Source organism: Syzygium oleosum, unplaced genomic scaffold, assembly GCF_021117445.2.
Source record: "Syzygium oleosum isolate NSW1041296 unplaced genomic scaffold, Sole_v2.1 Sole_v2.07, whole genome shotgun sequence".
NCBI lineage: Eukaryota > Viridiplantae > Streptophyta > Magnoliopsida > Myrtales > Myrtaceae > Syzygium > Syzygium oleosum.
This window is the reverse complement of record NW_026607491.1, coordinates 12,862,147-12,874,403: the sequence shown is the minus strand read 5'-3', so window position 1 is coordinate 12,874,403 and position 12,257 is coordinate 12,862,147. Positions and strand designations below refer to the sequence as shown.

The 12,257-nt window shown below is 43.1% G+C and overlaps 1 protein-coding gene across 1 annotated transcript; it reads left to right on the top strand.

The window, feature by feature from the left end:
* The first annotated feature begins 7,275 nt into the window (after window positions 1-7,275).
* Window positions 7,276-9,558, top strand: LOC115671665 (subtilisin-like protease 1). Its single transcript, XM_030593286.1, has one exon. The coding sequence runs from the start codon at window positions 7,276-7,278 to the stop codon at window positions 9,556-9,558; it is 2,283 nt and encodes a 760-aa protein (XP_030449146.1).
* Window positions 9,559-12,257: the final 2,699 nt, after the last annotated feature.

The following is a 12,257-nucleotide window of genomic DNA, read 5'->3' as shown; positions in this document are numbered from 1 at the left end:
CCAAGATTGAACTCAATCATGTTCTCTGGAATTCTAGAAAAACCGTGATAAGTATCGAACTTTCCTGCTTCGTTCGGGATTGAAACGTTATCCCCGGGCTAATCTACGCCTATGGACCTCTTCCTTGACACTTGTACTACGAGTTGATGATCTTAGATTCACCAAAAGAGTTTTGAACGTGCCGACCGAGCTCGATTTTCAGGCACCGGCGATCAAGCTTGCACCTATTGTCTCAAGTGATGAAGCTCACCGTTTAGGCCGATTCGCCGGCCTTCGGTCTTATCACTCAGTTTTCGGAGCCTCAACTCACACTCTCTCTAGAAATCTCTTTTTCTCTCTCTTACTCTCTGGAATTTTTCCGAGCAAGTTCTCTGACTTTTTGGTAATGTTTATCCAGTTTTTTCTAGCTAGATTTTCCTGCCTAAACCCTAAATAGTTTTTTCTAGCAATCCCAAGGTTGGCCACACTTATTTTGACTGCAGGTTGATACGCGTAAACCCTAAAAAGCCACCCGTTAGTTAGAAATACACTAAAGTCACATTTGAGTGAAATTGGCCGTCATTAGAGCCCGAACTTGGGTGTCGAATTTCTCGAAGATTCATGACGAAATTAATTGGACAACGTCAAAATAAGTGTGGCCAACCTTGGGATTGCTCGGATTTGTCGGAAAGTGAATTTTGGACCGGGTGCGGATTTAGATTAGTATACCTCCCTCTTTGTTTATTTTCTTTTAGTGCCATTTGCCTTTTTTTTAATTATAAGTGAGGATTATTTTGGGCCCTTGGATCCTTGACTTGCCCATCAAGTTGGATGTGAGCCGTTGGATTAAAGTGAGTGGGGTGGTTGGTTTTTTTTAATTGATTAACTCTCTTTCTCTCTCTCTCTCTCTCCCCCCCCCCCCCAAAGTTCACCTCTCTCCTCCCCCCCTTGCGCGACCGACTCCCCCTTTTCTCTCTTCCTCCAGTCGCGCAACCACCAATCGGAGCTGCCAGGCCAGCCGTCTGCCAGCACCCGCCGGGTCGCCGCCGTCCAGCCTCCGCCGATCGCCTCTGTTGCCATAGCCACTTCGTCACCTCGCCGAGCTCTCTCTCTCCTCTCCCTGTTTGCGTGCGTCCTGGCTTGGCCGCACAAGCTCTGCCCAGCCGCCGCCGTACTCACCGCCCAGCCCATCCTGCGACCACCCGTCGCTGCTGCCCCCACCGCCTCTCCGACGGCCATGCATTTCCCCCCTTCCCCCTCTGTTCTGGCCGAGCTCCCCTCCTCCCTCTCTGTTTTGGCCGAGCTCCCCTCCTTCCTCTCGCGCGCGAGCCACTGACCGTCGTCCAGCCGCCGCGCACCGTCCGCCCCAGCCGCCATCCGGCCACTCGTCCCAGCCCGGAGTTGTTGCCGTCGCCCTTCCTCTCCATTTCCTTCCCCTGTTCGCGCAGCCTTTCGTCGCGCCGGAGCCGAGACCGACTAGATCCGCCGCTCCCCGTCCATCCAACCTTCAACGCCGCTGCTGCCTTGCCGTCTCGACCCCCAGGCGCCCGTGAGCCCAACCGCCGCCCCTGCTTTAGCCCCCTGTCCGCTCCCTCTTCCGTGTAGCAGCTGCCCGACAGTCGCCGCCGTGCGTCCGCCGAAGCCACAACTGTGTCGACGCCGCTGCTGCTCTGTTCCGGCGACCTTGTTGCCCCCGTTTACCTCGTTTTCTTGCTTTGGTTTGAGGTAAGCGGCTCCCTAAACCTTACCTAGGACCTTGGATATTATTGGATTCGTTTAGGGGTTATTTGGTGTGGAATTTGTGGCTAATTTAGAGCTAATTTAGGGGTTGCCATAGGCTGAATTGGTGGCCGGTTCGATGGATCGATGTCGGGAAATCTAAGGAGTGGAATGTGGACTATACTGTGTCGGAATGGCGTGCTAAGTGTGGCTGATTTCATGGTTGTTTGATGCTAATTTTTGTGATTGTTGGTGCTGATTTTGTGGCTGAATTATATGCTGGTTTTGGGGGCCGAGTTGAGCCGACTAGTGGACGGATTGGTGTCGGGTGATAGGCTAATTTACGGGTTGCTAACGGCGAGTGTGAATGCTGGAAATTACGGGCTAATGTTGATGAGTTTGTGACTTGGTTTGTGATCTAAATTGTGATGTTATGTTGGTTACGTCACGACTGAATCGTTGTTGCTCTTGTGCTCGAGTTTAGAGCTCGTTTTTGAGTTAAATGTGCTTGGTTGTGAGTTGGAATCGTTGGCCTAGGTGGGGCCGGGCAAGCTTGGCGAATTGTGACTTGAATTGTTGAAAGTGTGATCAATTTAGAGTATGCGTGGGTTGAATTAATTCAATGGCGTTTTAGCTCGATTGGATGATGTTCGAGTATGAGGATGACACGAAATTGATTGAATCACATGGCGTGTGTGCTTGCTAATACCCTGAGGCGTGTTTACGCGGGGTTTGAAATGTCTTGAGGCGTGTTACTCGGGACAAAGCCCGGATAGATCGGAGGGCTACCAACCTGAGGCGTGTTGATGTGGGTTGTGAAAAAAAAGGCCTGAGGCGTGTTGACGCGGGTTGTGAAAAAAAAAAGGCCCGAGGCGTGTTGACGTGGGCTATGAGAAAGGACCTGAGGCATGTTACGCGGGTCGTAGATAGTTAGATGTATGCGTATGTGTAATGTGCTTGGATGAATTAAACGAATACACGTGTGTATGGTGCTCAGGTGAATGTGATACGTTCATGAGATGTTATTACATTATAGTGTTTTGACTAAGATGCAGAGTTGACGCATAATTCGTGATGAGGTAAGAATGTGTGTGTGAATTCTGGCACGTCGATTGTTAGATTGCATGTCTAGACTCGTCTGGGTACGCATTGACCTAGGTGGGGTTTAGGTTGTTTTCTTATTGAGATTATTCTCATTGTTGGAATATAAACCATTTCAGATCCCCTACTTTGATCGTGTCGTCTCGATGTTTCGGGGTCCCTATGAATCGGATCATGTGGGGTTCGAGGAGGACGGCTGCACGGCTGGACTGGTGTTGCCGCCAGGTATGGCGAAGACTAGCTTGGGTGTAATTGTAACGACCCAGTCCGACGAGGGCGGAGAGTGGTCGCCGGGGCCAAAAGGGCATGGACAAGGAGCGGCTTCTCGCAGGCTTCTAGGATGGCAAAGGGGGCATGTCTCCTGTCCCACATCGCCTAGGGAGGGAGCCTAGGGTTTGCTTATAAAGGCTTGAGAAACCTTAACTTGCAAGAGGCATTTTCTGGGGGTAGTATGGGCTGCCCTCGGAGGAACAAAACCGTGAGGACTTAGTGTCCAAAGCGAACAATATCTTGCGAGTGAGACCCAGGTCGTTACATGTGGTATCAGAGCCGACTCCCAACCGCGTGTGGGACCATAACGAGGACGTTGTGCTTGAAGGAGGGGAGAATGTAACGACCCGGTCCGACGAGGGCAGGGAGTGGTCGCCGGGGCCAAAAGGGCCTGGACAAGGAGCGGCTTCCGGCAGGCTTCTAGGATGGCAAGGGGGGGCATGTCTCCTATCCCACATCGCCTAGGGAGGGAGCCTTGGGCTTGCTTATAAAGGCTTGTGAAACTTTAACTTGTAAGAGGCCTTTTCTGGGGGTAGTATGGACTGCCCTCGGAGGAACAAAACCGTAAGGACTTAGTATCCAAAGCGAACAATATCTTGCGAGTGGGACCCAGGTGGTTACAGTAATGACCCTTTTGAGGAGTCCCTTTTGTGTAATGAAGTTAGACTACTCAACCATCGCCCTTTTTTGTTGAACGTGGATATTATGTTAGTGGCTTAGCATTTGATTGTATATTTGTGAATGTTGTAAGCTTATACCAAGTGTTTGAAATGCAATCGTTGATATGTGCAAACGCTTTCCTTACTATCCCTATGGTATCGTTTATTGTCTGGGATGTTCATATTTTGCTTCCGCTTGCGCATGTCATTGGGTGTTTCGTGTGGGTTGGTGTCGCGTCCTAGGACGTCGCGTTCAATACGAACTTCGAGGGGTGTCGCGAGCCCGTTGAAGTTCGAGGCGTGACAAAAGTATTTTTATTTGGATCCCAATTTATATACCGATGATGTAAATGAGGAGGATAGTGCTTCAAATGATAACTCTGCTTCTTACATGGCACGTTTACGTGATCAAATAACTATAAGTTTAGGAAATATACAAGGACGTTCATAATTTTCAAGGATAATGAATTTCTTTCGTCGGAGCATATTTTACCACGTTTATGAGTATTCTTTTTTTAATTTGAGAAAGAGACCACTTTGAGGTGAATTTTTTCCATTTTAATTTGTTTAGCAAGAATAAGAAATTTTTTTTAATAAAATTTTTTAACATGATATCTTTTAACATTGTTGTCAATATTTAAATTTGCAGATTTTTTTTCCAATTTTAAACAAATTAAAAATTAAAAAGCTTAAATTAATCATCCAAAGGGACTTTTCAAATGTGTTTCCACCAAACAGTTTTTCTCTTAAAGTTGCTTCTCAAAGTAGAATTTATCAAACAGTTTTTGCATTTCCCAAAAGCCTTTTAGTCTAAACTGTTTTGCATTTCCCCGTAGCCTTTAGAAATGCTGAACCAAACATGTTCTTAAAGTCTTAGGGCCAGAAAGCTTTTCTCCATTTACTTTTTTGTTTTTCCTATTTTGCTTTATTTTTGTGTCTTCATGAAAACATGAAGACCCCCTTTTCTTGTCTTTTCTCACTTGTTTCTTTTTTTTGTGAAAGTGTCGAAGGAGAGAGAAACAAACCCCCTCATCTTAGTCCATGGAGAAAAAAGAAAGGCCTTTGCTTTTTTTTTTTTTGGTCTTTTTGCATCCTTCACTCCTCTCTTCTCCTCTCTTCTTTCTCCGTTCTTATGGGAATTGTGGCGAAACTCCCCTTTTCTTTTGGGTTAATACCACAAAAAATCCCAAACTAGTATACCTGTGACAATTTTACCTCCAACTAATTTTTTGACTGCCAAAAATCCTAAATTAGTACACCTGCAATCAATTTACCTTGAACTATTTTTTTGACCATCAAAAACCCCACACTGGTACACTTGTTATAATTTTACTCCGAGCTATTTTTTCGACCACCAAAAACCCCAAACTGGTACATTTGTGACCATTTTACCCTCAATTAATTTTTTGACCACTAAAAATCCCAAACTGGTACATCTGTGACAAATTTACCATCCGTTAGTGTCGGTTAAATTGCATTAATATCACGAAAAATCACAAATTGGTAAATTTGTGACAAACAGATGGATAAAACCCCAAACCGGTATACAATTTTTTGACTACCAAAAACCCTAAATTAGTACACCTGCAATCAATTTACCTTGAACTATTTTTTTGACCATCAAAAACCCCACATTGGTACACTTGTTATAATTTTACTCCGAACTATTTTTTCGACCACCAAAAACCCCAAACTGGTACATTTATGACCATTTTACCCTCAATTAATTTTTTGACCACTAAAAATCCCAAACTGGTACATCTGTGACAAATTTACCATCCGTTAGTGTCGGTTAAATTGCATTAATATCACGAAAAATCACAAATTGGTAAATTTGTGACAAACAGAGGGATAAAACCCCAAACCGGTATACTCGTCAACTACCACGTGTCATCAAACTTAGCAATTTGACGGTAGAATTTAACAAAAACTAACGGAGGATAAATTTATCACAGGTGTACCAGTTTGGGGTTTTTTATGGTCAAAAAATTAGTTCGGGTAAAATTGTCAAGGGTGTACCAGTGTGGAGTTTTTTGTGGTTAAAAAATAGTTCGAGGCAAAATTGTCATATGTGTACAAGTTTGGGGTTTTTTGTGATCAAAAAATAGTTTTGGGTAAATTTATCACGGGTGTATTAGTTTGGAATTTTTCGTGGTATTAACCCTTTTCTTTTTTGGTGTATAAGTTGTGTGGCAAGAGAGAGAGCCCCTCGTTTGTGGCCGGTGCATGTGAACAACGTGCATGACATGACTCGTGCATGTATAAGTCCAAAATTCTATTAATGTGATACGGATGCTAAATGTGATGCAAATGCAAATAATGTGAGAATGATATTTTTGTTTAGGGGTCATATCAACTCCTAATTTTCTATGCAACAATTTACTAAATGGGATAGATGTCATCAGTCGCAACATTACTGCTTAACATACATTTTGTGAATCTGGTAACGTTTTAAATGTTTGATTTATTACCATAAATGCATGGAAATGTAGATGCATGTTTAGGAAATAAGAATCACTCAAAGTTTTCCATTTAATCCTTACCAAAAAAAAAAGTTTTCCATTTAAGAGAAAAAGGTGCCGATCTATGATTAAATATTTGCATTACATGTTTATTACATTCCACAAAAGTCATTGATAGCATGTTGTAAGCATTAATTATTCTACACTTTCTCAATCGGGGCATGTTTAATAAAATCACATGTTTACATTAATTAGGTTTTTTATGTTTAGGGAATTACGTTTTGAATATTTACTTATCTAGAAAAGTTCATATTTGCGAATTTAAGTGTGTTCTCATTTGCATATTTTGACATATCTAAGAATTTGCATAATTTTTTGCAAATTAGAGTAGGGTGTTGCATTGTATTTGCATCGTCATAAATGTCATACGAAAAGTAGAAACTTTCATGAAATAATATTTTATTGTTACAAGTAGATCTTTAGATTGTATTTTGGTTTACATGCCTCATTTGCATGTCATGAAATTAGAAAACAAAAAAATATAACGTCTTCCATATTAGAAGTTATAAATTGCCTCTCCATAGAAAATCACATAAAATAACTTAAAGACTGCGTTTGTATTAAAGGTAAAGTTGTATATCTACATCATCATAGTATATTTACTGTCCTCTTGTGCACAATTTGAGAGTCATAAAAATGCAAGATTGCCATTTTACTTTAGAAACTTAGGATTGCATTACCCGGAGGATTTATTTTCTTGTCTTTGTGTAGCATGTTAAATCTGCATATTTATATTTCCTTCTATACATTAGTCTATTTTGATTTTGCATGGACAGTGCCCTGTCCTTGAGGATTATAACAGGTCTTATTCAATTCTTACATGGAAATGCAGATGCATGTTAGGAAATAAAAATCACTATGGATAGTTTTCTTCAAAAAGAGAAAAAGTACCAATATTGGTTTCCGGAGGGTCATGAGACCAATGCATGTCTTCATTTCGCTTCTCCTACATATATGCGCTACAAGTTCAACTATCAACACTGTACTCAGAAGTAAATAGCATTTCTCACTTCTTCAAATTCGAGATGGAAGACCAGAAATGGAGATTGTCTCCGACCCCCTTGACAATTTTTATTCTTGGTCTCATTTACATTCTCAGCATTTCCTCTGCTAATGCTGCTATTGCAGTAGCTGGTACAAGTAGCTCATTGTCAACTTATATTATCCAAGTACGAAAGCCGACGGACAAACATTTTGCTACCAAAGAGGATCTCGATACTTTGTATCGGTCATTTTTACGAACCACAGCAACCAGCTCTAACCAAGAGCAAAGAATAGTTCACTCATACCAACATGTGCTATCCGGGTTCGCGGTCAAATTGACCGCCGAGGAAGCTAAAGTCATTCGCGAGAAGGATGGTGTTTTGTACGTGCATCCAGAGAGGGTGCTCTCTCTACACACAACTCACACCCCTGACTTCCTGGGATTGCACCAAGGAGTCGGGCTCTGGAAGGACTCGAACTTTGGTAAGGGCGTGATCATCGGAGTATTGGACACGGGGATTTTCCCCAACCACCCTTCCTTCAGCGACAAGGGGGTGCCTCCGCCCCCAGCCAAATGGAAGGGCAGGTGCGACTTCAACGGCACGTCCTGCAACAACAAGATCATCGGTGCGAGGTCTTTCATTGACTCGAACAATGGCGCGCAGGCCGTTCCGCCGTATGATGATAATGGGCATGGCACGCACACTTCCAGCACAGCTGCTGGTGCTTTTGTGAGGGATGCCAGTGCGCTCGGTAATGCCAAAGGCACGGCCATAGGCATGGCACCTCTTGCACATTTGGCAATGTACAAGGTTTGCACGGTTGACGAGTGCCGTGTGAGCAATGTATTAGCTGGGCTCGACGCGGCCATCGAGGACGGTGTCGATGTGCTTTCCCTCTCTTTAGGTGGAAATTCCCGACCGTTCTTCGACGACCCGATTGCAAAGGGTGCATTTGCCGCCACCCAAAAGGGCATCTTTGTCAGCTGCTCCGCTGGGAATTCAGGGCCATATAACACCACATTGTCAAATGAGGCACCGTGGATTCTCACTGTGGGAGCAAGCAGCATTGACCGCAGCATAAAGGCCACGGCGCGGCTGGGGAACGGGCTAGAGTTCGATGGGGAGACCTTGTACCAACCGCTTGACTTCCATTCGGGGCTACTTCCCCTTGTTTATCCGGGAGTAAACGGAGATACCCTGGCCTGCGAGCCCGGAGCACTAAGATTCCGCTCGGACATCCAAGGGAAAGTGGTTATGTGCGACTTTGGAAGTGTTGACCGAGTCGCATCAGGTCAGGAGGTCAAGGCTAGAGGTGGTGTGGCCATGATCCTCATGAACGGTCCCACTGCAGGATTCACCACATTTGTCGATGCGCATGTCCTACCCGCCGTCGAAGTGACATATGTCGCGGGGAGAGAGATCAAGAGATACCTAAGCACAGCGTCAGCACCAATGGCCACGATCCTATTCAAAGGCACGCACATCATTGGGAGATCGGTCGCCCCGGCTGTAGCATCATTCTCTTCCCGCGGCCCCAACCATCAAAGCCCAGGCATCCTCAAACCGGACATCATCGGCCCGGGCTTGAACATTCTTGCCGGTTGGCCATTTCCTTTAGACAATTCTACAGACATGAAGCACGCATTCAACGTGATCTCCGGGACCTCCATGTCCTGCCCCCATCTCAGTGGTGTGGCGGCGCTGCTCAAGAGTGCACACCCCAACTGGTCGCCAGCGGCCATCAAGTCCGCCATCATGACCACTGCCGGCACCTCCAACATGGAGGGCCGACCCTTCGTGGACGAGACGCTCCATCCAGCAGACATTTTTGCCACTGGTGCAGGACACATCAACCCATCGAAGGCCATCGACCCGGGTCTCATTTACGACAGCGGACCGCAAGATTACATTCCTTACCTTTGTGGGCTCAACTATACTGACTCCGAAATAGAGCTCATAGTTAATAAAAAAGTCACATGCTCGAGCATAAGGAGCGCACCCGATTACCAGCTCAACTATCCATCGATCAGCGTGAGCTTCAAGCCTTCGGTGACGAATGTGAGTGTGACAAGGATGGTGAAAAACGTTGGACCCGCGAAGTCGCGTTACCAGTCGGTCGTCGATCCGATCAAGGATCTGGTCTCAATTAGCGTGTACCCTCGTGATCTGGTGTTCACGGAGGCGAACCAGACAGCGAGTTACCGGGTTGACTTTACGAGGAGAATTGACTGGAAAGCGCCGTCACCGTTTGCTCAGGGGGCGATCACGTGGGTCTCTGCTCAGCATTCGGTTCGAACCCCTGTCGCCATTGTGTTTGAGTGAATTTGCCTTGAGAACTTTGTCATTTTTCACCTCTTATTTATCTTGATTCGTGGTTTAACTATTTCTTCCCGAGGGTTAACCCAGATTTTTGCTCCATCAGGGAAATTCAATCAAACTTTAATTTTTGGGCACTGCCGCGGAGAAGTACAAAACTTTGGATGGTTATCCTCATCATATGGAAAATTAGCACGATTCATGTGATGTAGAGTTGATAAATTTAAACATGGGCACCTAATTGAAAGTGTTTTTTTTTTGCTAGAATAATTGAAAGTGTTAAGTATAAGATTTATTGTGTATGTATCACGAACAGATTAACTCGTCTCCACATGAACAATAAATGTGTCATACGAACTTTATTTTTTAGACATATTTAAGTAAATAGGTTGACATCAACTCAATTTGATAAATTTAGAGCCGATTTTTTGTATCTACAGTTCAAATGTACTGGTCTTGTGTTGTAACTGCACTAAGAAGAGATGTACGTTTGGTAATTGGTAAATTTTGGTGTTGGGTATGGGTGAGGAAAACCTCTCAGCTACAACTTTGGAGGTATTTGAAAGGATCCTAAACGCAGCAGCACCCATTTTCACAATGAAATTTAATAGGGAAAGTTGTAATAAATATGTTTAATTCCTTTCTACATTTCTACATATTTATACATGAGAACTCTTTTTGTAAAATGTATTGTAGAAGCAGTTCATGTTTGAGTTCCAATGTTATGATAATTAAAGAATGTGTCAGGTTCGATCGACCAAAGGAAATTGACAAGAGGATAAGGTTTCTATAAATAAGAACTCTTTCATATATACTAGTTCTAAGCTCATGCTATATATGAACGCGTTTGCCTTAATCTGGCATCTAAAGTAATCTTAAATCATATTAACCAATAACTAACTCATTGGATAAATGGTAAAACAGTTGGGGTGCACGTTAAGAAGCGTGAAGTTTCAAATGCGACTTTTACTATGCGATCACTTGGAGCTAGGCAACAAAAGGAATAAGTAATTTCTTGTAAATCTCTATTATTATAGGAGGTCGCGAACCATTGTTCGATTTGGGAAGGTGGATTTAGTCTGACCTATAAAGGCTGGATAAAGGAAAGGTAAAGCTCAAGCCCAACGAGTCGTGCAAGAGTCTTCATATATTATGTAAGCAACGATTTTAGTGTTCTCTGAAAATATTCACCTCTTGGGTAAAAAGGTGCATGCAGTCAATATCATAATCGTCCAATGGACCAAGCTCAAAGAATGTAAAAGATCAAGATAGAGAAATTTAAGAATTCATCACTCCCTTCTATCTGTAATGAAGTTGAAGCGAAGTGATCTACACCTGTCCCTCTTGATCTGTAATCGATCGTGATTAGATAACCAATGTCGAATAAAAAATTTCAAGGATGGAAGATCATGAAATATTCTCTCATATGTTAACAATAAAACAGTAAGTACCAATTACTAGATGACATTCTCGAAATATTAAAAAAAAACATTAATTTCTCTGTCTCCCATAATAAAGGCACGTCGAAATTTTAACACATTATATACACTATCCTTACAACAAGTTTATGCACTGATTGGTTTATTATCCCCATTAATCTCTCTCTCTCTCTCTGGGTGCAAATACAAGATCCAAAAATTGATGTGTTTTTTTTCGTGAGCTCATAACCATCGATAATAATGGTTGAGCGACGAACTTGTGCTCATCACGTGCACATTTTACACCTTTCCCAAAGACATTTTGGTCCAAAACCACTACAATCCTAAAACTCTACATTGAAATTAAAAAACCTCAATGGACCTTATCCTGTGCTTCTCGCATGCAAAAGAGTGCCTCGTTGAGTTCGCTTCAGTCCACCACATTCTCATTGCAATACTCCTCTCATCTTTGTAGTGATTTTCCATCTCTAATTTTTCAGTCTATGCTCGAGAAACCCTACCCCTTTATTTCTGATCAAACATAGGGCCTTTTTACATTCTTGATGCGCATGTGAATGGCAAGGGAGACATGTATTTTTTCGTACTAAAGTGCCTCCTGAAAAGGGGCGAAATTTACATGTGAAAAGCAATATTATTTGGTCGACATTATCTTCGATGGCAATGTGTTGGGAAAACATACTTATAAAATTTTGATGATCCAAAATTATTTTTGATACTAATGTTTACTATGACATTTGAAGATGGTAAAAGTTTGTATATATTATCAATGTTCCTCTTTGTATCAGCAAGGATGAGAAACTAGCCTATGACGTTTAGGTGAGCAAGTATGCGTGGTATCTCATGATAAGCTTGGAAGGACCGGTCGTACTAGTTTTCTTGGAGTCCTTGGGACTATTAAAGATGGAAAGATCATTGATTTTATTGTCACGTGTCAATTGGCCATATCGTCACTAAAAATCGTTAGAAAGATCACTCATAATCTGCACCGGTGATAGTGCGTGTTGGATTAAGATAGTGATGCAGTAACTCTGATGATGGTGAGATATTTGCCGGAAGAAAACCGTTGATCATACAGGAAAGAGCCGTTGCAAGATTGGACTACGTCACTGGAAAATCGGGAAAGAAATCAAAAAAGCAGCTGATAGTTTTTTTACTTAAGGACAATGCAGCAAACTCTATTTTAGGAAACCTGCGATAGTATGAAGCGACTATAAGAGCAGCAGAGGCAGAGTTGTGTAGAGCACTAATTGGCTTCCTTGAAGGTCC